This window comes from Symsagittifera roscoffensis, chromosome 2 (genome assembly GCF_963678635.1).
Source record: "Symsagittifera roscoffensis chromosome 2, txSymRosc1.1, whole genome shotgun sequence".
In the NCBI taxonomy this organism is placed as follows: Eukaryota; Metazoa; Xenacoelomorpha; order Acoela; family Convolutidae; genus Symsagittifera; species Symsagittifera roscoffensis.
The window spans coordinates 41174046-41200693 of NC_087063.1; the positions used below are offsets into that span (position 1 = coordinate 41174046).

General features: G+C 36.7%; 1 protein-coding gene across 1 annotated transcript; it reads left to right on the top strand.

The window, feature by feature from the left end:
• Positions 1–994: 994 nt before the first annotated feature.
• LOC134839446 (bromodomain adjacent to zinc finger domain protein 1A-like) lies at positions 995–18800 on the top strand. Its single transcript, XM_063854993.1, has 9 exons — positions 995–1257; positions 1329–1463; positions 1544–1738; positions 2191–2458; positions 11591–11801; positions 12036–12181; positions 12581–13188; positions 13474–13758; positions 16849–18800. The coding sequence occupies exons 1-9, from the start codon at positions 1148–1150 to the stop codon at positions 18737–18739; spliced, it is 3849 nt and encodes a 1282-aa protein (XP_063711063.1). The 5' UTR covers positions 995–1147; the 3' UTR covers positions 18740–18800.
• Positions 18801–26648: the final 7848 nt, after the last annotated feature.

A 26648-nucleotide genomic window follows, 5' to 3' on the forward strand; every position in this document is an offset into this window, starting at 1 on the left:
TTCTTCGTTTTGTGTTTTAATTTTTGAAATTGCTCTTCCTGTATAAACTGACCTTTTCGCTGCCTTTGTATAAACTGTCATAGTATAAACTGACATACTGACCCGGTTCAGTTACGATACAGGTCTCATGTTGGATTATAGGGCTATGAATTATGTCTTCAGGTAATTGGAGAATTAATTTTGTCTCGATATTGTCGCATACATGAGGCAAATTCGACAATTTGATTTTGGTTAGTTTAGTGTAAATGTTCTTGGGTCTAAGAGACCTTGGAAAGCATACCATGGGAATTACATTCCTATTAAGTAGAATGATTTCTTCGCTTTTGTTGCTGGTTATAATATGCTCTGCTTCGGGGGGAGCAATAACAGTCAGTGTATGCAGTTTGCGGTCTACTTTTTTCACTGTTATTGTTTTTGAGATTGTCATCTTCTGTTGCATTGTTGTGGGAAAATGTTTCAGTATATCGGAAGCAGAACTTCGATGTGCCTGCGCCAGATTTTCGGCTGAAATGACAATTCCTTTAGAGAATGGGGGGATAATTTTTCTTGCTTAGTTTTGTTTTGATTCTTCCATCGAAGTTTTTGCTGTAAGCTTATTTCTGAATTTTGTCTCCATTTCAATCAGCACTTCATGATTAATTGGTAGCAGAGATTCCGTCAGTTGTTGTTGACTCATAATTTAGTTTTACTCGTGGAGGGCAAAAAAAGCCTTCACCCGGATATACTTGAGAACAAAAATAGAATTTTTCTCTTTCAAAATGCAGAAATCAGAAGGCAAAAACATCAACCGGATTTTTTCTCTTTCAAAATGCAGAAATCAGAAGGCAAAAACATCAACTAGATTTTTTCTCCTTCAAAATGCAGAAATCAGAAGGCAAAAACATCAACAAAATTTTTTTCTCTAATTTATCATGCTCAACTGAGAAAATTCGGAATATTCGATTAAGTTATTTGATTTAAATTTCATTCTATTTATCAAGGTGATTGGTTCGACTTGAACGATGGCGGTTTGTCGTAATATGCACAGAGCTCAATATATGCGCTTGTATCTGAATTACAGCTTAGGCAAGTTGACTTTAGTTAGCCATTGCTGCTTGATTCTCATTTTTCATCCGCCATAGTTTATGGGAAAGCATTCATCCAAATAATGCCGCTGTTGAACAACGCCTTGTTTCAACCGAAAAAAGTCAACGGGATATCTGCTGGTCAGAAAGTATTCTACATTAGCTTGACGAAAGAAATTTTTCTTGATTACGAGTAAGTTTAATCTTTCTATTCTTTTCGTAGTAGAAGCAATTTGTTGAGATGATAATTTGGTTACATTTTAGTGAGTTTTTCGAAAGGAGTATTTTATGCAATTCTTTGGTCTGGGGATGTTCTGTGACAGGAAAAACGGGACTAACGTACTATGATGCTGTTAAATCTGAGCAAGGCGCTCTGAAAAACATAGAAGTGTTGCCGTCGTAAGTAGAATCAGTGAATGTTTACTTATGTTCTCCATGTCGATTTTAATTCCATTGAGTTATCGTATGTTTGTTTTTAGTTATTTGCACGCCCCGATTCTGATCTTAACGAAGCTTGCAAACTGTAGTCGAATTGCCGAACTCGCTGGCCTAATTTCACTGTTCTTCAAAAATCGATATGTGATGGGTGAAAAAGTCCAAATCTCTTGTGAAGGAGTGAAAACAACCGGAGTTGTTGTTGATATAAAGTGCCCCGCAGTTGAAGCTTATCAGAGGTCAGTTACCCTTAGATCTATCAGATCGAAAATAATGTGTGTACTCGGAGCTGTAAAGCTGTTAGCACCGCGCCTAATTTAAATGATGTTTTTTGTAGATTTTATTTTGTTGCAGATATTTTTAGCTTCTTTAAGTAAATTCGGCACTTTCAATATAAAATGAGCCACTCGTTTGTGGTCTACAAGCTCGTCATACAATCCGGTAAAATATAGCTAAAGCTAGTTTTGAATTTCGTTTTTTTATCCATTATTATTTATGAATAACGAAATATTTGAATAGGTAGCAAAGTTACCAGGAAAGAAATAGTTCAGTGAAATTTGTTTCAGTTGAAAATTTTGTCTGATTTCTGGTCTGTTCGTTAATTAGGTTGCTTGCATATTACCATATAATCCAAACTACTATCCCAAAATTTGGTTTCATAGTCTTTGTATTTTGGTTCCACATTCCACAGGTTAGATTGCACAGCAGCTGTACCAATGCCACCGCCAGAAGAGATGAGATATGTTATAAAGTGTGCGACTTCCTTAAAGTTTGAGAAAGCCGGAAAAAAGAAGAACGGCATATCCCCAATTAAAGTTTCTTCATCAGGCGTGTTCAATGCGTACGCTCTAGCTCGTTATGGACAGAAAAACGGAAGCCAGGAAATTATCAATAAAGTGAAGCTGGCTTCTTTTCTTCGAGTTTGCTGTAAAGCTGTGAACAAGCGTGTTGTTGTAACGGTAAGTTTTTTCCATTCAATTCTTGAATTGCATAACTTAGTAGAAATTCTTTTCACTCATGCATAGACAAACAAAGGGTTTCTCCCATTATAGACCCCCCGAGTAAAATGTAGCCACTGTAGCTGGATGTGTGGGAAGCCTTTATTTTTGTTGCTGGGTGGGGCTATAAAGGTAATTAATCCAAGCAAATTGCAGGAATGATTTTTCGTCATACATATAGACTTTTCAAGTCTTATGACCTTCAAAGCTCGTTTTTCTCGTTTATTGCTTTACACTCTCCGAGAAGTAAAACGAACATAATATGGCGAATTTCGAGCAGAGTAATGATCCGATTGAAACATTTAGTCACTATTGCGCAATTTAAATAAATAGGATGAGTACTGTCCACTTAATAATAGCGCAATAAAGGTGGCTTCTATATGAGGAATCTCGAAAGTTTGCGAGTGTCTTAAGGCACTCGCTCGTAATGTCCGCTTAATCAAGGCGCGTTAAATACTGTTTACACAAGTGCAGCATAGCGTGTGATTAGAAGACTACCTTTTCCAAGCAAGTCGCAAATATCAGTGCTACTTTCATTTGGGTGCACTTTTGCTGCAGGCAGCCTTGGTAGGATAATAGCCTGAGCTTTTGCATTCGACAAGTAATGAGTTTACATAGTTGATGCATGTTTAGTTAATCAATTGAACCAAAAAAAGTTATTTGTTTCATGCAAAGGTGCAATAAATTTTTGCCAGCGTTAGTGTATTAGTACGAACGTTCTTTTTTTTCTAGCCGAACTCGCAATTAAAAAAAAGTGTTCATTAACAGAGTTCTTTTATTTGGTGACCTTTTTTTGCTATAATCACGATCTGTATCATGGGAAACTTCATAGTATTTATTCTCTGCTTTATTTGTGGCTAGTATTTGTAATTTATTTAGAAGACATAGATAACTGGGAAGTAATGAATGAATTCATTTGCCAACACCCCATCCAACCATATTGCTTGAGCAACGTTGAACTGATGCTCGATCATTGGTACGAGTGGTTACACGAAATACTACATGACCTATTACCAATCACGACAAAACTCAGGTCTGAGCTAGCTCCTTGGGTGGGAAGCGATTCCTGTAGCCACATCAAGAAATTAAATACACTTCAACTAAAAAATCAGCGAAAACCTACCTCATCGAACGAAGGCAAAATTGAAAACCTTAAAACTGAGCTAACACTGTCCCTTCAAAACTAAGTCTAGCACGATGCCTTCAGAGATCTTCCTAGATAAAAAAATAGCCAATACAGACACTCAAAAAGTTGAGTTGTTTAACATATATTTTCAATCGGTTTTCACACAAAACGCCAACGTTGGGAAAACAGAACGATAAGATAACGTTCTTCTGAACAGTATCTTATCGTTAGCCTAATTGTTGTGATAAACTTATTAAATAGATTTCTTTGTTCAAATTTACCGCTTGTGTGTTTTCATATCATATGCGCGCTGGGCTTTCCTCTTCTGGTTATCTTACCAAATCTCGCCGTCCCAGCCGTAGGCGAGTGAAGTTTCCCTGGCGTAACTAGACGCAAGAAGGAGTGAGCTGGTGAATCGACCTCCAAATCGACGTCAGGTTGTACCACTCCTTTCTTTTTTTTTTCTTGCCTCAGCAATTTTAAACCCTAAGTGAAAGTATTCATAAATCACTCCACAGAGCTTCCTTTCTCGCCCCAGTTGTCTGTGTTTCAGGTTGATGCCGCGATTCCAGGCAAGACGCATCCCTGAGTTCTCACAGAAACTAGTTATTGGGACTTCATCGACCAAATATATCAAACCAGCTCTAGTAAAATCAACAATTCACTCCTACCGCGGCGCAACGCTTCATGATCTGTTTGAAACAGTTTTACAATACAGACCAAAGCGCCTAAATACAGTAACAATAGTTGCTGGATACAATGACAACAGGCTGCATCCACAAGAATTAGAACAGCAGTGGAAAAACCTGATTAACCTCGTCACCAACAAGTTTCAGCCCAAGACACTGATCATCCCCAAAACAATTCAGAACTGTAATAGTTCCGAAATAAACCGCAAAATTTATATTCATAATCATGTGCTGTTTAATTTGATAAATAGATTTGTAAACCCCCATACACTTATTGTTTCGCCTAACCTCAACCTAAATCTAACCCCTCAAATGTTCTGCCGTGATGGCATCCATTTCTCGTTCTACGGTAATGATTTCTTTACAAATTTTCTTGCAAATTTAATCTATAAATTCTCTCGCTAACTTGACACCGCCGTCCTTCCTAAAATGGCTACTCAAACACACTGCCTTATTTGTAAAAGCAGCCTGCGAGGCGGAGGTGTTTGGTGCTTCACATGCCCAGGCTACATGCATGTAAAATGCAGCGGCCTAGCCCGCAGCAGTGATCACTATGACGATTTCAGTTGGCATCGCTGCACCTCCCAATTTCATTCAGCTAACGACAAGCATGAATGCAATCCCCCAACCCTAGCTACAACCACGCTCCCCCAAATGCACCCTCACCCTTCCACTGCCCGACACTCACAAAACTCAGGAGAGTCTTCCACTATAGAACCCAGAACAATACAAGACCCATGGTCAAACCCCTGTCCAGAACTCATAGAAACCACCAGGAAAATATACACCGAAGTGGTCCACTGGAAACCGGTCTTTATGATCTTGTCAAAAAATAAAGTTGGTTATAACTGTATTGGAACCCTCAATAGAACTTTGAACAGCCTAATAAAAAACAACGAAAATACCTTCGCAATGCACGCAGCAATGATTTTTCCACACTTATTATTGTGCAAAACAAACTCCGAAATTGACGGATCTTTATCCAAAACAATAGCAAGGCGACATAAGCAATGGCAAGACGGAGACCTGGATGGACTATATAACGAAGGAAAGGCACTGCAAATGCGCTTGTTGAAAGAAAGTAGAAGAAAAACTGAAACTGAAGCACAACAGTTCAACAAACTAATGAATACTGGAAAAATATCAAGCGCAATTGCAAAACTAACAGACACATCTAAAGGCGTTCTTTCGCTCGACGAGATTGTCAAAGGTAAGACAGTAGAACAGACTCTCATAGAGAAACACCCACCATCTAAACCAATTAATGAGAACTATATTACACTAATCTCAAACGAAACAATTCCTTTCCATCCATCGATATTTGATCAGATAAACGGTCAACATATCAAGAAGGCAGCCATGAGAACGCACGGATCGCATGGACCATCTGGCCTCGATGCGAATGAATGGAGACGTATTCTAACACACTTCGGGCAACAATCAGTTGAAATTTCAAAAACAATTGCTAAATTTGCCAAAAAATTGGCAACAGAAGAACTAAATCTAGAACTAATGGAACCATATAACGCATGCAGATTAATACCCTTAGATAAGAATCCAGGGGTGAGACTTATAGGCATAGGAGAAGTTATGCGTAGGATAATAGGGCGAACAATAACTAAATGCCTAAAAAACGAACTCATGTCGCTCGGTTCAAACTACCAACTCTGCCTAGGACAAAAATGTGGCATTGAATATGCGATCCACACGCTAAGAGATCAATACAGCAAAACTTCCGCCGATGCTGTTTTACTGATAGATCCCGAAAACGCTTTCAACTCGCTGAACCGAAAGCTGGCATTAAAAAACATCGAAAATACCTGCCCTTCCCTTTTAACAGCGATTAGAACTCCTACTCCAATCCATCTTAACTATTCGTTAACAAAAAAAAACAATCTACTCTCAAGAAGGGGCAACCCAGGGGGATCCACTAGCAATGGCCATGTACGGTCTAGCCATAATACCCCTCATAAAATTTTTATCAGTAGACGATGTAACCCAGAAATGGTACGCAGACGATGGAAACGCAGTCGGTAAATTAAGCAATCTACGAACCGTCCTCGATAAAATTGTATCACTGGGTAAATTTTTCGGCTACCACGTGAAAGCATCCAAATGCCAACTCATTGTCAAAGATGAAAAACTCGGTGAAGCTCAGAAAATCTTCGCAAATACAGGAATCACTAAAAAGGCAGGTGCCCGAGTGCTTGGTTCAGTTAGAGGAACAGAATCTGAATGTAAAAAGTTCCTCGAATTTCAACAGAATGAGCAAATCAAAATTTTGAAAAAACTAACGAAAATTGCTAAAACCTCCCCTAAAACGTTTATGCCTGCTATACTAAAGGAGTTCAAGAAAAGCTTTCGTTTCTTGCCAGGACAACGCCTAGCATTATGGAAAACTTAGAAATATATGAAAATATTATCAAAGAACAATTATTACCTAACCTAGTCGGTAAAGACACTTTAAACCCCCAGTTCCGTGAGATATCTTCCTTACCCCTTAAAATGGGCGGACTTTTAACATCAAGCTGCCATCCGATCATGAAAGCTACCTAGAATGGTCTAAGGAAAAATCACTGGTACTGGAATCTCAAGATCCTATTACAGCAGTAACACAGCAAGAAAAAATATGTACGAAAATCAAAAAGTTAAAAACTGATAGAACAAATCGAAAAACAACAAACCTCATTAACTCCTTAAATGAAACAGATAAATACGCAATCGACCTGGCCTCTGAAAAGGGAGCCTCTAACTGGCTCAATGCTCTACCACTGAGCAGATACAACTTCAACCTGAATAAATCAGAGTTCAGAGATGGTATTTACTTAAGATACGGATGGGAACCAACCAAAACCCCACTCACATGTGCATGTGGTGGTGATTTTAACTTGACACATGCGCTTCACTGTGCAAAGGGTGGTTACACACACATAAGACACAATGAAATAAGAGACACATTCGCCAACCTCATGAATGAGGTTTGCCATGACGTCGAGATTGAGCCGAAACTTCAGACGTTGCAAGGCGAAAGCTTTGTCAACAATTCAACTACAACTGAAGATGCACGACTTGACATTAAGTCAAACGGACTCTGGGGTTCATGATTCAGCCGCGCTTTCTTTGATGTGAAAATTTTCAACCCCCGTGCCAAAACATCGCGAAAACTACATAAGGATGCTTACAAATACCACGAAACGCTAGTGAACTCCAAATATCAGCAAAGAATTTTAAACGTAGAGCAGAGTAGCTTCTGCCCGCTTATTTATGGATGCACCGGTGGCGCTGCTCCAACAGCCACGCGGACGATGCAGCGATTGGCCGAAAAACCAAGTGAAAAAAGACAAGAAAGCTATCCAGAATCTATAAACTACATAAGAACTAAAATAAGCTTCGCGCTCCTGAGGAGCTCTATACTTTGTATAAGGGGGTGCAGATCGCTACGCAAAGCTCAATTTATCGACAACTCCATAAGCGCTATTGTACAGGAAGGACGGCTAAGGTAAATTAACATTACGACGATGCATTTAATGCTGATTTATGACTTCATTGCTGATATATATGCATTTTTATATCGCTGGTATGGCCCTATCCAGCTTGTGCACTTACCGTAACTAAACGGAAGGGCCCCTTTGTAATCTAGTTTTTTAATCATTTTCACTATCGATGAAATAGAAGATGCCCTAAACGAGCTGGACGTGAATGAGCCCAATGGACCAGACAAGATTGGTAATGCTTTTCTGAAAAACCTCTCAAAGTCACTACCAAAATCACTTCACTTACTGTTCAACTTGATTGCAATTAAAGCGATGTTTCCAACAAAATGGAAGATCATCGAAATCGCACTAATTTTCAAAGACGGGGATAAACAAGACGTATCAAATTATAGGCCGATCAGCCTGCTCTCAGCAGTGTCAAAACTGCTTGAGAAACTAATATTTGAGAAACTGGCCCTAATTGTCTACCCAGCCCTAAAACCAGACCAACACGATTTTAGACCTAAACGAGCGACGATAACAAACCGATTAGAGTATCTACACGAGATATTTAGCTGCCTAGATTTGCCAAACTGCAACTACCTGAACACGTTCTACTTGGACTTTCAAAAAAGCATTTGACAAAATCTCGCACGGAATCCTCATGGAGAAATTATCGACTTCTGGAATTGGAGGAAATTGTTTATCTCTGATACACAGCTACCTCTCGAACCGGAAGCAAACAGTGAGGCTGAATGCGACAGCGGAGAGCTGGAAGTCTTCAGAGGCGTTCCCCAGGGCTCTATACTAGCGCCGCTTTTCTTCCTAGTCTTCATAAATGACGCTCTCTTGGACGCAACACGCAGAAAAGAGGGCTCAAAAAGACTTAAACGCTCTTTCTGTACTCAAAAAGAATCTCTCAAAGGCAAATTTCGCGACCAGAAAAAACGCATATGTCTGTTACGTTGCACCAATTCTGAGCTACGGTTCAGCTATCTGGAAACCATCAAAAGGTGACTTAGGAATCATGAAAGTGTGCCGGGGAAAACGATCTCGTGGATTTTCATGACAAGCAATAGCCATGCCTATAAAGACAAACTTGTAAAACTTAACACACTTCCTTTGTCTCTATACCAAGAGCTTCATGTTGGACTGCTGTTTGCAAAAATACTAGCTGGAAAAGTTGACATCGACTGGAGAAATCATGTAAGCATTACTGACGTTGGAAACCGAAAAGCTCAAATGACACGAAATTTCTTCTGCAAACAAAAGCGTCTGACGAAGTGCAAGTCGGATCTCCGGTTTCGGGCATGTCGTCTTGCTAATCTGTACAACGAATACTTCAAGTTTGACATATTTTTTGACCCAGAATGCAACAACAGGCTTCTAGGAATGTACGCGAAGTTTTTCAAAACTCGCCACAACGAATCAGTTACATGCACTTGGCGCATTTTATGCGAATGCAACAATTGTAGTGACCTAAAGAAACTTACAGTTATAACTGAAAACTAAACTTTGAACACTGCTATGACTGGGTTTTATATGAACCCTTGGATTTTATTCCTAAATCCTTTGTTATTAGTATTAATATTATTATTATTATTAAGCTTTCATTGGCTGAGTGCTTAGCGCGTGAGACTCATATTCTCTGAGTCAATGTAGATTCCACAACGAATCCGAGACGTAGCCAATTTTTTTTTTACTAATTCGAGGCTTATTTCTACTTTTTCTTATTGCAATTTATAGAGCTGCGAGGTAGATACGTTTGTACAATTTAATTGTTTGTTTTATTTCAGGCGAGTGATGATTTTTAATTGATCGAAAACGTTCTCATTGATTGTTTTCTCTTGTTATTTTTAGTCATTTTATTGGTAAGAGAAGTTTGTTTTTTGAGTTTCCGAAGTTTTTTTATGAAAACATTTTCATTCGGCTCAACATGTTTCTACCCAGGTTTTGTCATTTTTTAAACCTCTGATTATGTTTTTTTCTATGCTCAATAAGCATTCAATTGTTTGACTTGGAATGTTTTTCCCAGGAACTATTTTTTGCTTTTGAGCCGAATTTTATTCAGCTCAACCTGTTTCTGCTCAGGTTTTGTCAGTTTTTTTACCGCTTATTAGGTTGTTTTTCGATGCAGAATTAGCATTCAATTGTTTGACTTGGGTTTTTTTTTCTAGAAGAAACTTTTTTTAAGACAAAATCAAGACAAAGATATGAAATTTTTGGTAGGTAATTTTTTTTGTTCCATTTTGTGCGACTGCAGTCTCATTTTGTGTCGGTTATTTTGTAATGCTATATTTTTGTGGCATCGCAAGTGATGCGAAGCTTTGCTTCGCCTCTTTGTGTATAATAAGTTAAAATCAACTTCTTCTGTACATATGAGCTGGAACTAAAGTCCCTGTTTGGCAGTGCCAAGTTCCACATTTTCAAATTTGGCCCGGAGCTAGCTGTACTTTCTTTAACTTGAAACTTGCAAATTGAAAAAATTGTCGGCCTATCATTTGTCTTGAGAAAATACCATAATGATGCAAGTAAATGAGTTCCTTTTTTTCAGTTTTAGGATGAAAGCAATGAATGAATCCTTGTTCTGTTTTTCACAAATTTTGCCCTGATTGGTTCGAATTTTCGTCTCTGAGCATGTTAGAGAACTCGTGCCCTCTCGTGAAATATTTTGAAACTTTATATCTACTTCTTACACATCAAGATTTAGCGAACACCGTGTAACAGTACAAATGTTTTTTCCGACCCAATTTGATTCATCAATTGAACCGGAAAAAAATTGTTTTAAACAACAGTAGAAAATAATAAAAATAGCATTTAAAAAATTTTTCAACTAAATATATCTCTCTGCTTTTTGAAATGCATTCTTTATACATAATTTGTCTTGATGCTTTCCAATTTAGTACATGTTAGTAATACATTGTTTTTGAGCTTCCAATTGGAATGCAGTCCTTTTTTCATATTTCATCGAAAAAATTACTCGACTATGCCTAGCCTATATCCTCAATGGAACCTATGGAAAACTCCGAAGTTCTTTGGGCTCTCTTTAAACAACTCGATGAGTGATTTTAAAATTCAATTTTGTTTTTAGCAGGGGCGGATCTAGGATTTTCTCGAGGGGGGGGGCGGATTTTCAAAAAAAATTCGAAAATTTTGACCTTTTTTTTTTAGGTCGACCAAATTGATTTTTCGAGCTCTCCCAAAGCACTGTTTTGCCCCTATTTCGGCTAAATTTTGTGCGCCGCAGGCAATTTTTTGAAAAACAGTCAAAATAGCCGTTTTTGGGCACTTTTTGAAAAATTTTGACAAAAATCGCGTTTTTTTTTGGCGCGCGCTTCCCCTCAAAGTTAGTATATATTGGCGCCAAAGGCGCCTTTAGAAAAATTTTAGGGTCGGTCGGCCAAAAATAGATTTCTGAAAAAGTGTCAAAGGGGGGACCCTTTGGGTCGGCAGGGGGTCGAATCCGCCCCTGGTCGTCCGCCCCCCCCCCTAAATCCGCCCCTGGTTTTTAGCGTGTTTTTTATGTAGTTAACATGTTAACTTGTTAAAAACGTTTATGTTAACAATATGACAGCCCTGTCTGTAATTAAACTTAGCTAAAACTATAAGAAATTTTGGAAAGTGTTTCTGAAAGAAATGAGTTTCTTTTTTTAACCATTGATTTTTGACTTTCCTTTATGAACAAAGGTTGTGTGGCAGTCAAATGAAAATAATCATGTGAACTCAGAAAATCTGCTATGCAAATTGAAAAAAAATGGCGGAATAAAAGAGGTCTGAACTTAAAAGATTTGTTTTTTTTTCACAGGATGAATTCATCCAGCGACTGTCGCTAGATAGATTGGGCTATCAAAACTTCTTTGGGCCGATTCCTCTTCCAGATTTCACTCTAAACACTGAAGAAATAGCTGAGCGAAATCAAGTGCTGATGAGAGCAAATCTTTTTCTAGCTGGTAGTTCAAAAACACCTCAAGCATACGACTCTAAAGGAGCTGAACGCAAACGCTTGATGCATACAGGTAAAATTTAACAGCTAGGCTAAACGGGTTAATTGTTTATTTAACGGGTATTAAAATCGCACTCAGAAATGAATCCTGAGTTGCTGTGGATTTTGGCTTACATTATATATTTGTTGCAAATTATTAAGGCAGACCATTTAATCATGGCGGAAGGACCAATTATCAAGCTGTTTTTTTTTCTTATGATGAACAGTAAATGTGCTCTCGATGAGGCCAGAGCAATTTTTGTTATAGAGAGTGAGGGTCAGCCGAAGCAAAAGAAAGCGAAAACTTGCGCAGCTATTAATGGATCGGTAACTGTTAAAGTAGAAAATAAGGAAGACATGGAGATTATGGACACTAAGCCCCGAAAGAGTGAATTGGATGAGAAATTAGAAGAGGTAATTTAATTATGTCTTCTTGAAGTATTCCTGTCGTATATGAAATCAACCTTCAAATAACCATAACCTAGCATTGAATGATGTGAATGCATTTTTATTTTAAAGAAGAAGCATTCTTAAAAGGAAGGCAAACTCCACTATCGAACAGCAAAAGTGAAAAGGTCACAAAAACGTGAACTAATTTGATTCCGTTAATTTAATCAAATTATAAATCATAAATTTTCGATCATAAATTCAAAAACTTTAAAAAATTCACGTCTATTATTTTTTTTTCTAGTTCGAAAGTTGAGATATTACAAAATACAAGTTTTTTTTTCTGTTCTTTGCATTCATTGACTCTTTTCCAACTGTCTGTTGGCTGTTCAGATTTTTTTAGTTAACTTTGATTGTGCTTTTCAGCTGCGAAAACAGAAGGAGCGCGAAGAAAAACGACTGAAGATGGAATGGATGAAGAAATGGAGCAAAATAAGAGACGATTTAGAGCTAGAGGATCACAAAGAGATAACTCCTATGCCCACTGCCATGTCACAACACCTGGGTCTAACCACTTTCACGGGGGATGCCATTTTCCCGGGAATCGTATCCGTTCTTGATTTCATCAACACATTCGGAGAAATGCTGAAAGTTGACAAGTATCTAGCGCAGAACAAATTGACATTTGCCGATATCATGGAGGCTTTGCACGATTCAAATGTGTCGGGAAAGTTGTTCCTAATTTTATCGTGTCTTGTGACGAATGTGTTGACTTGTCTTGACGAATTGATATCTTTTGATCTAACGGTAGAAGAGCAATCGGAAATAGTATCGGAGATATCTAACTGGGACTGTGTTAGTCACGAAAACCAGAATGCGCTGCTGAAGGCCAGTGAGACTGTATTTTTCTGTCTTTCCCACCTAGGACTGCCCTTGACGAGGTTACCAGTGAACCCTTACACAATGTCAGAAGTGTTAAGACTTCTCTTTTCTGCGTCTGGATTCAAATCTATAACCGAGATAATGAAACTGAAGTTAGTTCAATTAGAATTTTGTTTCAGCTTTACATATTTGTTAAATTCTGTTCGCTAACCAAACGGTCAGCTTTTCCTTGAACTCACTGGAAATATAAGTATAATTTTTTTCATGTAAGTTTTTTTGTGGCTTTCCGATTTCTTAGAAAATTTTCCCTAATTTTGAGGCCGTGGCTCATGCTGCTGGAAAATCCTTTTTTATGTGTATGATAGTAAAAATTTCGAAACACCATTCTACTCTTTGAAATTTTCCTGAGGAACTGTGAATTAATTTGTGATTTTGAGGGCGAGTAGATGGAATACGTTTGATGTGAGAGAGGATCCAATGGTTGACTTCAAGAGCTGCCACAGCAGAATCCTGAACAGACTGGAGTACAAGTCTGTCTACAGACTAAACATAGAAGAGAAAGTGAAGATTCTCAACTGTCTGTGTGACGAACTGCTGTCCATAAAGCCCGAACTGAAGGAACGAGTGAGCAATAGTGCGGAACTGATAGCCGAGACGAGAAATGAAATTAAGAAGTTCCAGAAAAATGAAGCGAAGTGGAAACGAGATCTGATGACTGCGCGGTTAGTCTGGTGTAATCCTAGAAAAAATCACGTCTACTTCGTGGCAGTGTCATTTTTTGGTCAATGATTTTTATGTATTTTTGGTTTTTAATGCCAAAAGTTTGCTGCTTCAAAATGTGTTGGTTATCTCAGAAGCAAAAATGAATTAAAGAAATTTTTATTGATTGAGATTGAAACTAAGTGACTGATTTAATCACTCGAAACCAAAAATTCAATTTTCTCCTAGTCAAGGCTGCTCTTCGAATCCTTCTGTGGATAATTTTGAAATCAGTTATACTTTTACAAGCTCAAGTCTGGAAGTACCTGCGACCTAGATTTAGACCACAGGTCTGGTTTAACAACGTTAAATGAAAACGTAAAAAACAGGGGCTTTAATAACAATGCAGCCATGGAACTAGCGATTCAATATTTATTTTCAAACATGCATGTGCCTCCACCCAGTACATGATTTTAATGATCCGATTATTGTTCTGACCATTGTAACCTAAGAGGAGCTTTGTATTCGGATGTTTTAATTTTGTTTTTATTTTGTTTAATTTTGTTTGAACGTAGTGAAGACTCTTATCTAGGTCGCGATGGTTTTTGTTTTAAAGGAAAAGTTTTTAAATGCTCTAATACTACAGAAGTACATTCATAAAAATAAACGCATTTATAAATTCATATTTACACTAGCAAACATCTAGTGTGTTAGTAGGAACCTTCTTTTTTCTAACCCAACTCGCAAATAGTGTTCATTGAAAGTGTTCAATTATACGGAAATTTCACTGAAGCATTGGAAATTTTTGCATATACAAAACAGTCCGAAAAATCATGACATGAGCAAAAAAAAACATTTTGCTACAAAACATTCCGGCTTAAGGTCGCTGTTGGGCGCGCGTCGCCACATTGCGGTGATATCCGGTTCTAAGTTTTGTCCTACCCTCTGTTGGCAAGCTCGCAACTTGTTGGCGCGATTGCGTCAGTCACTATTTTGTTGTTTGCAGTTTAAGCATAAAACAAATATTACCTGGGACTGTTGTGTATCGGGCTGTTTTATATGGGACTGATTTGTACAGATGTGGAAATTGCATAGCATATGTTCTCTGCTTTATCTGTGCCTAGTGTTCGCTATTAATTAAGCGTCTGTGGCTGAGTGGTTAGTGCGTCAGACTCAAAATTTCTAGGTCGAAGTAGGTAGGTTCGAATCTTAGATAGGTTCGAATCCGAGATGTAGCCGAGTTTTTACTAATTCGAGGCTTATTTCCACTCTATAGAGCTGCTTTTTGTCGTGTTCTCGCTAGAGTTTGCGAAGCGAAGCTTCGCCTCTGTGTTATATATGCATTTTTTGAGTTCAATTCAATTTCGTTTGCTGGAAGGTTGACAAATAGCGCTCTCATGTTACGAAAGTGAAAAGGTCAAGAAAAATGTGATCCAATAAATCCATAAAATTGAGTTATTTTTTATCAAAAAAAGTGCCAATCATAGCTTGTTCTTGAAATTCAAAGAGCTTTAACGCCGTCTTTTTTTTCTGAAATGCGAAAATTGAGATATTTCACCATTCAAAATGTTTTTTTCTGTTCACTTGCCTTCATTGACTTTTTCCCACTGTCTGTTGGCGATGATCTTGTTTTCCGCGCAAAATCAGGCGCCATAAATAATCATCGGAATGGTTTGAGTGATATATCATATTAAGGTTTTTTCAGTCGTGATTCGAATTGGTCATCTAAGCTAAAAAAAAACTTGATTAAACTAAACGAAAACTAGTTTAAGAGTCTTCATATAGCACCTCTTTGAGAAAAATGTTTTTTTTTTAAAAAATTTTTGTGCAAAAAATAGAAGAAAATTAGTTTGTTTTTCTTGTTTTGAAGTCAGCTGTCGATTGTGGCGAATTCACTCACTTTCTACGCATGTGTGTGTAGTTTGTATTGAATGTGGTCGGAATATTCTGTGTTGCCTGCACAGCAACGGGTTATCGTTGTTTTGTTTACGCTTGGACTAATGGTGCTCAAAAATCTATCGTCTTAATTTCCGTAGTGGCGACAAGAATACAATGAATGGAGTCTGATATATTAACTGGATGGCCACGATATCAGTGCGATAAGTGCAAAGCGTGATTTGTCAGTGCCATATCAGTACAAGCAAATCAAAATCAGTGCAAAAAAATTTTCACCGCATTTGTTCACTAAATCTTTAAATTTGAAATAGGCGCACACGTTATAATTTTCTGGTAATATGAGCAGCTCAAAAATTTTTAAAGCCAAACATAAAAAAAATTAAATATAAGTTATTTCGAATTGTGCTAAAAGTTGTGTGAAAAATAGAAAAACATCTTTCTCCAGAAATGTTCAGTGCCAGGCATTCATTTTTATCAGTGCCAGCGATTTTTCGGATACCGTGACCTCTTGATTAAATTAGCTGTATAGCCATTTGTGGACCGTTACCTAAACTCTTACGTCAAATTACACATCTTTTCTTTCCATTTTTTATTTTTTTTTTGAGAGCAAAATAAAAAGAAGCTACTGTTGCTTAGTATTGACTTTATGATTGGCACGTGAATTTTTAAAAAACGGAATATGTCGTGCAGCACTGTGACTGATTTTCAACTAAGCGTTGACAAACTGGGTTAAGCAAAAATAAAAGAAATACCTGTACCGATTTTAGGACTAGAAGATGGTTAGGGTAAGATGTTGCACAGTCAAAAATGATAATGCGTTGGGTAAGAAGTGCTGTTAATTCAATTTCAACATTTATCTCAATTTGGCCCTTTTACACGTTCCCCCAAAATTTCATAGTTTTATGTGTTTTTACGACCACATGCGCGATGTAAAATATTAAGAACAAACCTGTTCGCAACATTTAGTTTGTTCACCATGCAAAATTTTTTTCGACTAACATCGCAAGAAATACCGATTGTTCTTATAGGCTTAGGTGAAATTTTGCTTTCATACACAGGCTTATTTTTCTAATCAAGATTGCGTTTGTAATAATGGTACAATTGTTTATGGTTTCTGAAATTTAAATGCTTCAATATTTACTTTTTCGAATAAGAATTTGAAAAAATCTTTCGAGTTCAGCAGGGAATCTTTGGCAACGGTCTGTTTGATTTTTTAGGGTTTGGAGGCAACAAATGATGAACAGTGAAGCAGTTAAATCCAGTGACAAATCGGATCCAAACGACGTCATGTCTGTACTGCAACACCTCATGAAGATGGACGCGGACTCCTTGGAACAGCACAAAAGGTCACTCATCGATCTCATTATCAGTCTAGATGTTGATGATTTTCTTGACAATGGTCCTGCTATTTTGGAACACCTGGAGGCACACCAGATTCTAGAAATCGAAGCTATTTTCAGTAAAGACTCAACACATGGGGATGAGATTTTTGCATCAGAAGACGAGAGACGTGATTTCTACAGAACAGTTGACTTCATTGTTGAGCAGATTAATGCGCGTTCGGATGCTGAAGAAAATAAATGGATCAGACTGATGTTCGAGTATCAAACGACTTGGGGAATTACTCCCGTTGGACAAGACAGGGTACACAGGAGGTACTGGAAGTTTAGAAGCATTCCTGGAATATTTGTGGAAGAAGATCCAGAGTTTCGAAAATGGGCAGAGCTGAACGGGTTCAAAGGTCATTACAAGCCTCCGTGTTTGGAAGAAAAACCGAACTGGGAAATTGAGGAAATGGCAGAACAAGGCTTCAACGGGGAACCTATGTTTCCCAAATGGCCTCAACTGAATTCGATTCCCTCGGGGAAGGATCTCAAATCTACATGGTCGTTTTATTCCACTCAATCTGCAATAGACAATCTTATTGCCAGCTTGAATGCCAGGGGCATGAGAGAATTGTCACTGAAAGAGAATCTTATCTCTATAAAGAAATATTTGTTCCAAGAATTGCAAAAGTTGGAATCACAGGAAGTGTTTGAGATGCTGACTGAATACGATCCCAATGAAATGAACAACCAGTGCGCAAATTTAGACTTGGTCGAAATTTTCTGCAAAACATGCAAAATATTTTTCGAACGGTTAGCCAATGGTCCTTTCCTCAACCAATCCTTAACAAACCAAGACAGACAGCAAATCTTTTCGCAAATAAACCGCGGGTTTATAAGAGATTCAAATGCTTCTGTGAGCGGCGCAACTTCAGTGCAGTCATACGCCGAAATTTTGTGCAAATTGACTTCAGCTATAAGAAAAGACTACCTTAGCGCACCTCTTGTATCTAAGTACAACGACGACCAATTTTTGGTGGTGGAAGCAAGCATTGCCGACGATAATTCTCAATCAGATGGCGAAGGTATGGATTCGAATGTAGTCATAGAAATACGGCCCTTCATCGAACGATGGATGACAGCGTTGCAATCCAGCTCGGGGTTTGCTCAATTATTTCTGTATCTTCAAGTGTTGAATATGTCAATAAAATGGTCAAAGTCGGCCGGTAATGTTTCGGCCAATTTTGGTATTAAGAAAATATGCAGTTCTTGTTTTGTCAATTCAACAGGAATGAATGACCACCTGCAAATGTGCAAGGTTTGCAATGTTGCCTATCACAAAAACGAGTACTGTTTCGGCCTGAAGCATGGCACTATTTGCGGCAACTGTCACAGATACAAGTCCAAGCTCTCATGTAGAAATTTAAAACACGAGCCTCACAACAACAACACAATGTCTCGAAACGGACGATCAATAGGAAAAACAGGTAGTGAGTCAACAGCACCTAACGAAGATTCTAGACCGGAAAAAGAAGATATTTTCGCAGTGTTGCCAGTTTTAGACGACGGAGTTTTCTGTGCGCTCTGCGGATTAGGTGGTTTTGTTCTGTGTTGCGAAACTTGTGACAAAATGTTTCATCTGAAATGTGCCGATCCGCCTTTGAAAGATGTACCTAAGAATGACTGGTTTTGTCAATTGTGTACAAAGAAAGTAACACATCCAGAGTTTGAACTTACAAAACGATCAAGACAGAGAAATAGAATACAGGATTTGATGCAATAGAACATAATGAAACTTAAATTAAATCAATCTTCTATTTGTAAAACTTTTGTTGAATGTTATTTTGAATTGATGTTAATTTTCTGTTCAAACGTAATTTAATTGTCTTTATTATGCCAGTCGTCGCCGAGCTTTTCGAAATGCGAGATTAAAACGCTTACCTGTCCAAGTATTACTTGTCTCAGTGAGGAAACTTATTCAGTGCAACTGAAAAAAGAAAGAGACGTTTATTTGCGTTATCTCCAAGTGTGAAACAACCAAGTGATTTTTACTTATATAGGTCTTGATGATTTTTTGTTGACTTTGGTTTTCAGGAAAAAGTCCAAAATTGGTTCACACTCAAATTTGATTTTTTCGTGTTTTGAATTTTCATTTCTTTTCGAAGTTCATTTCGTTTATTCACTTTTTTTTCGAAATTATTCGAGGGAAAAGACGTGAAATTTTTATCCAAGCCCTGAAAGCTTAGTTTCACTCAAGTAAAACTAGTTTTTGAAGTTTGAAAATTATTATTGAAAAGAAGGTCAATTACGATTTTAACCATACATCTGTTGAGCGTGAAACCTCTAACAGATTTTCCTTTTTTTCGCAACGCAAATTTTTAAAGCTTTTTGTTTCAGTGTTTACTTGATTACCTTGCGATACGCAAGGACATTGCAATCGGGTACAAGACGTTTTTCTGTAAACATTTTTGTTCACAGAATGGTCATTTTTGTAGGAATGGTAATTTCAAAACATTTTCAATTTCTTGAAAATTCAGATAAAACTACCCTAATTTAGGTAATCAAAAGGTAGAGTACGTTTCGGGCTGTAATTTTTTTTTTCAAATACGTTTGAGAAGTAACTTTTTTTCGACTCGCATTTTTTGGCCTACTTTTTAAGCGTGGATTTTATTTTTATTAAGTTTCGGAGAAATGACCTCTCACTTTATAGAGAAGTCATTTCCCACTTTTTGGTTCAAAATAAGAACATGATTGGATATCGCACAATGTCACGCGATATCGCGCGATGTCATATCACGAGATGTCATATCACGAGATCAGATCTCAATAGGCGGTTAACTTTCCGTATATATAGAAGTTGATTTACTACTCTTTTATCGCTCTCTAATTAAACTGTTGATTATACCTAGTTTTGCTGCCAACCTGTGAAAGGTTATGGGCCCAGCTGCTAAAATACGTGTCACAAGTCAAGATTGACTGACTTTAAAAAAAATTTGAGAGAGTAAGCTGTAAATAGTTGACACAGTTAAATTCACAAAAAACACAACCGAGGGAAAAGTCACAAAGAAGATAGTGAACTGGCAGATAGAAAACAGAGCAATATAAAGAGTCATTGAGACAGGGCATTGAGACAATTCAGTGATCAGTGAAGTCTGGAGTCACAACGAAAGCTGAAATAAGCACTCGAGAGAGAGAGAGAGAGAGAGAGAGAGAGAAACAGTGATAGATAGAAACTGACAAACTAATCAATTTGATAACTCAATTGATGTGGTATTTTATATAAATTTGTAGATAATTATTGTTGCTTGGGGGGATCGTAATCTGTCGCTGCGAGATCTGCACTCGAACCTGATTTAAAGAATAGCAGTTCCACAAAAAAACACTCGAAAATTTCTATTTTGCTAATATATATTGCTATGTATGAAGTCTGTGAAGTAACCTCAGCTTTGCTAAATCGCTGATGTGTTATTCAGTACGCTTACCATTAGTTTTTGGATCAGACTTAGGTAATGAGATACATGATTACTTATATTATGCGCTGCGATATGTTTGGTGATATAATATAGACTGAATTTTTGTCGTTGAAAAGTACGTGGAACATAAGGTATTTGTTCAGAGCAATACGGTTAAGGTGAAAAATGTCTAAGTCAGAGAGAATAGTGTTTTCAGGAAAAGAAGTTTTTTTGTATTTTGCAGAGCAATTTGAGGCTAGAATTTTTCATATTAAACTGAATAAAGTTATCAATAGAGAAGTAGGTGAGAAAGATTTTGCACCCATTGTTAGGAATAATGCTACTGTAGAACAGAGAGAGGCATCTTTAAGAAAAGGGAGAGAAATTTTAGAATAAAAAGATTTGCATAATTGGTATGAGTTGATGCAATGCTTAGACAAAAAATCTGTTTTGTTTTTAAGACCCTATAAAGGCAAGGGAAGAAAGGCTTAGGAAATTTTATGCAAAAGGTTCAAAAGCGCCGAGAGACCTAGACTGCAGCAATTAGTTTCAGATATAACTTCGATAAGAATAAAAGCTAATGAGAGTGTAGTCGATTATATCACTAGAGCTGAAGAGTTGCAGTATAATTTAGATGAAGTAGACGAGGGCTTAAGTGAAAAGATGTTTGTGTCAATCATTCTTAAAGGCCTACCAAAAGAGTTCAATACGTTTTGTACTTTGGTTAAGTTTAGCAAAGATGATAAGAGTTTGAACGAAATTAAGAAAGACTTGTTAAACTTTGAAAGTGATCATAGGAATGAGAAGGAGGAGACTGAACCTTCGTTTATTTCTAGAACAAAAACATGTTTTAGGTGCAATAAGACAGGAAACATAGCAGCTCATTGTAGATCTAAGTTAGTGAATAAGGTTAACCAGTCATCTAGTGATAGACCTGTGAAATGTTTCAGGTGCTTAGAAATAGGACACAAAGCTAGGGATTGTAAGAAGGAACTTGAGAGAAAAAGCGTGAGAGAAGACCAGCAGTTGGCTGAAAAAAATGAAACTTATTTTAGCTTTTACAACTCGGCTGAGAGAGTCGACGGTTACCTAATTATAGATTCAGGCGCAACTTGCAGTTTGATAAAGGATAAGAAATTATTTCCTGAGCTTGACCAGAGTTTTCGCAAAATTGTTGAAAACGCTAACAAAACGGAGTCTAAGGTTTTTGGTAAAGGAAGATTTGAGTTTTTCGTGAAAGATTCTCAAGGAAATTCGAAAAAAAGTTTCAATGAGTGATTGTTTCTATGTACCAGAAAACTCAGAAAATTTAGTGTCCCTCTCAAAACTTACTAGAGGAGGAGCTTAAGTAGTTTTTGTAGAAAAGTCATGTAATGAGCAAGGAAATGGGACTGTTTATCCACTTAGTGAGCGAGGTAATCTTTTCATTTGGAAAATTACAGGATTTGGAAATCACAAAAAATGAAGTGTTGAAAAAGAGGGAAAACAATTCTTCAGAGTCAGTAAGACTTATTTTTGCAGAAAAACAGAAGAGAAGAATTTAAGTGAGCAAATTGAGAACTTGATAAAAGACGATGATATAAGGAAAGAAGTTGAGTTGAAAAATGAACCTAGAGCCCATCCAAAATCTAAAACGTCATTAGATGAACGAGGTAAGGAGGAGTCGAGAAACTTATGCGAGGTTGAGAAGTTTCAGAGTATGGACATGAAGTTAGGTTCAAAGCTAAGGGAGCGTAAGAAGTCTGAAAGCAGAGCAGGCAAATTGAAACGGATATTTGACTTAGGACAGAAAAAAGTGATATTGCTCTTAACAAACATTGTAAGGGACATGGTAAAACTGAACCTCCAGACTAGTGTAGGCTATGATTTAGTACTTATTTTGAAAGGAGAAGTGTTAAGTTTCGGAGAAATGACCTCTCACTTTATAGAGAAGTCATTTCCCACTTTTTGGTTCAAAATAAGAACATGATTGGATATCACACAATGTCACGCGATATCGCGCGATGTCATATCACGAGATCAGATTTGAACAGGCGGTTAACTTTCCATATTTATGGAAGTTGATTTAAAACTCTTTTATCGCTCTCTAATTAAACTGTTGATTATACCTAGTTTTGCTGCCAACCTGTGAAAATTTTTGCAGGCGCGGATCTAGGAATTTCTCGAGAGGGAAGGGGCGGATTTTCAAAAAAATTTTGTCGATCGATCTATTTTTGTCGGCGAATTTTCAAAAAAAATTTGTCGATCGATCTTTTTTGAAGGCGTTTTTAGGCACTTTTTGGAAAATTTCGACCTAAAAATCACGTTTTTTTTTCGGCGCGCGCTCCCCCCTCTAAATTAGTATAGATTGACGCCTTAAGAAAAATTTGAAGTTCATTCAACCAAAAATGGATATCTTAAAATAGTATAAAGGGGACTCTTTGGGTCAGCAGTGGGTCGAATTCCTGAGGGGAGGGTGGCTACTGATTATTTGTAATTTGTCATTTTACCAAGTCTGTTTTGGAATCATTTTTTTTTCAACTACATGGTTTTAGCTGCTGTTGTACCGGATTTGTCAAACTTTATTGTGCTTTTTTGACGGCCAGAAAAATTCCTGTTCGATAGAATCAAATATTATGAAAATGTATGGGTTTATGTTTTTTTTACTTTTTTGAAAGCTTTCGAAAATACTTTTATTTTCGCAAAAATCTTAATTTATTAAAAAACTACTCTACTGAATTTTGAAAATAACGTATCAATGGAAAGGCCGCCTACTCTCCTGTACGTCTGCATAATTTTCTGGTCCCTTTTTACTTTACCCTGCTGTCTACAGCCTTCAGAAAAAGTCTGTAGGCCGAATATTTGACCCATAGTTTTGAGATTATTTTTAGTTTTTCTCATAAAATCTTCCCCTAAGGCTGAGAGTTTGGGTCAAGGAAAAAATTAAGTTATGGAAAGCTCCACTGCATGAACGCATTGCCCATTTTTTAAACAAAAAACTCTATTTTGACGTTTTTTTTCTTTTTTGACTTTTAGTTTTTCTTTTTTGACTTCTCGAAATCTACCCGAGAAAATCTGATATTTTAAGTTCAATTCGAAATGCGGTTTGTGAAAATTTTATAAGCATGTGAGGTTACGCCCAAATTTTTAATACAAAAATAAATGGCCCTCTGAAAAGTCAAATTTTAAAATTTATGAACGTAGTCAAGACGCTATAGATCTTCCTGATTTTTTTTTCAGGAAAAAGTCAAATTGTGCATAAAAGTCCCTAATAACTACAGATGTACATTCAAACCTGTTAACGCAGTTATGAATGCTGGTAGGTATACATGCACTTTTTGAGTTAAATTGAAGTTCATCTGCTTGAAGTGACGTAAAATGCACTCTCCTAATACACACGTGGAATTGGCGCAAAAAAACGTGAACGATTTTTAGTTTCAAAGGTGGAATTTAACTTTTAGATTTCATTCGGAATAAAATTTTTTACGTATTGATCCAGTTTTCGCAAGTTGAAGTAATACTATCAAAAAACCTTTTTTTAGAAACATTTCAATTTTCTCAGAAACTACCCTATCAAATATGAGATGAAATTTTCAATCGAAAGTAGCAACTTTTTCTTAAATGTTTTATGTACTTGTGAAGACTGCTTTTTCTCAAAAACTTTCACTCTTACTTATTTTAGTAGAGAAACAACAGGTTTTAGGCCAACTCCAACTTTTGAAAGTACCCATTTCATCTCGTAACAAAATAAAAGGTTCCAAAAAGATAAGTTTTCTATCTCGAGCTTAAGTTTGGCCGCATACTTTTCTTTTATCGAGACATACGAAATTTTTGGTTCACCTAATTTTTTTTTACTCTTCTCATTTAGTTTAGTAAGAGGCACAACTAAGGTTTTGGGCAAAGTTCATTTTTTGATATAACCTATTTCATCCCGCATCAGTATAACAAATTTCAAAATTATCAAGCAGCTACCTCCAGCTTAGCTGGGCCTCTAGCCATCGAGACATACGAACATTTTGCTTCACCTAGATTTTCAATAATATTCATTTTCGACTTTCATTTCGACTTTTCTTTTTTGCTCATTTTGTGTTGTAGCGCAAGTGGTGCGAAGCTCCGCTTCGTCTCTTTGTAAAATTTGAAACTCGCAACCCTATCTTTGGGTGCTGTCAGTGTACATTTGGAGGTGGAGTATCTGGCTTCTAGATATTACAGCTCAAATCTTAATGGTTTCCGAGATATGGCGTTGTTTATCATTTTTTCAAGGCTTTTCATCAACAAACATAAAGACTAATAAGACCTCAAATTCTCCACAATATGACTGTCCTTGTTTAATTTACCATTAAAAATTAATTATTTTTTTCAGAAAATTTTCAGTAAACTAAAATGTTTTTTCAATAAGTATTTTATCGATAGTTGAACTAGTCCAGTTGTGTGCTGTCTGCCTTTTTAGGGTCCTATTTTTGGGTTTGAAATTTGAAAATCTGATGAAACTTGGTAAGTTATGGATATAGAAATTTTGGTGAAAAATAAGCTAAACATTGATGTTATACATAAATCAGCTAATGAAATAGAAAATCCTGCTGGATGGGCCGAGTTTGATTTTTTTTACTTTTGCATCAGAAATTGTTTTTTTTTTCGTATAAATTTTCAGAAGTTTTTTTCAAGTCGACTAACCTATTTGACGCATAGAATGTGCGCGTCATGCGCAAATATTTTTGAAATTTAGAGTGCTTTAACATGATGTATTTTTTCTTCGAGTTTCGAAATTTTCAAAGTAGCCATTTACACGACTTTTGTATTGATTCGAGTATATTGAAACATTTTCAATTTTTTGTTGCCTCTATCTGATTTATTTGCTCAATACAATGAAATGTTTGCTTGATTTTTTTCTAGACAACACTGTGTTAAAATAAAAATAAAATGGGAGATTTTGCAAAAACCAGAAAATTCACATGAAATTTTGCTCATGACATATATATTTGTTCACTGACAAGCTAATAGCATCAAAGTCATTGAGATCAAGAAATTTTTTTTAAAAAAGCAAGTAAAACTCGACAAATGACATAATTTTCCTCATATGCTATAAAACTACTCGGGTTGCAGTCCCACGGATAATTATAGCTTTTTTCTGAAGTATCCCAGTGATCGATTTTTCCAGCGTTGTTTCATGTATAATTCGTTGCTTGCATAGCTTAACTTGTGGTATTTCAGAGCTTATTCAGAAATGATTCGGGCGAAAATCAGCGCTAAAACTAAAGAAGTTTTAACTCATTCTGGTAGCTTTCAAATGAGAGTGTGAGTTGATGAGCCCTTTAACTTTGTGAATATAAGAGGCTTGCTGGCGCAGAGGTAGCATGCATGTCTGCCAAGCTGATGGTTGCTGGATTGAACCGCGGTAGTTCACTATTTTGCTCAATTTTATAGAATTTTTTTGCTGTTTCATCGCTGAAATTTAGCCAAATTAACGATAATATATCGATAAAATTTGCCATTATGGCAATGATTGTTGATAGTTCATCGATGGCGATCGTTGTTTTTGTTACCATTACTGATAGTTAATTTTCAATGTGAGCTCAACCCGCGTAATTTAAAGGTAGGATAATCACTGCTGGAAAAATTGCTAGAAAAAAAAAACGGAACTTAGCTTGTTTAACGAAAAAAAAATAGATTAATTGTTTGAAATGTTTTAATTTTCGATCTTTTTCAATCGAATAAAATAACATCAATTTTTCTTAGCACTTCTTGGAATAATCACTGCTGGAAAAACTGCTAGAAAAAGCGGAACTATGCTAGTTTTAAAAAAGTAGATTAATTTTTTGAAAAGTTTATTTTTCAATCTTTTTCAATCAAATAAGATAACATCAAAGCTTCTTAGTTAAGCCGAGATTCTTATGATTGGTGCGGGGGAAAGTTCAACAGTGCCGAATTACATCAAAGCCGAAACTGAAAATGCGTTCAACAGTACCGAACACTGCTGATAATTGGAAGTTTTGAGTTTTGTGATTTGTTGGCAATTTGGCGTGAATGCTGTTTTTGCAGCAAAACCGAGAAGTCAAGTTGACAATTGGCAGAGTTAAATGTTTGTCAGAAAACTTCATGACGTCGCGCGGAGGATAGCTTGTTTGTTAAACAAGCGGCATCATTTAAAAGGACCATGTGTGTTTTCATTTTCCGACCATTTTAATTGATTTACTTGTCAGTGAATTGGGATGAGTAAAAACAGTTTTAAAATTAGTTTCGGAACTGTTGAACAGCATTATA

Bases quoted from the DNA above. Each gene is read 5' to 3' on its own strand.
- LOC134839446 (XM_063854993.1), top strand. From the start codon at position 1,148: ATGCCGCTGTTGAACAACGCCTTGTTTCAACCGAAAAAAGTCAACGGG. The intron at 1,464-1,543 runs GTAAGTAGAATC...GTTTGTTTTTAG, and splicing joins AACATAGAAGTGTTGCCGTC to TTATTTGCACGCCCCGATTC. The intron at 13,189-13,473 runs GTTAGTTCAATT...TGTGATTTTGAG, and splicing joins ACCGAGATAATGAAACTGAA to GGCGAGTAGATGGAATACGT.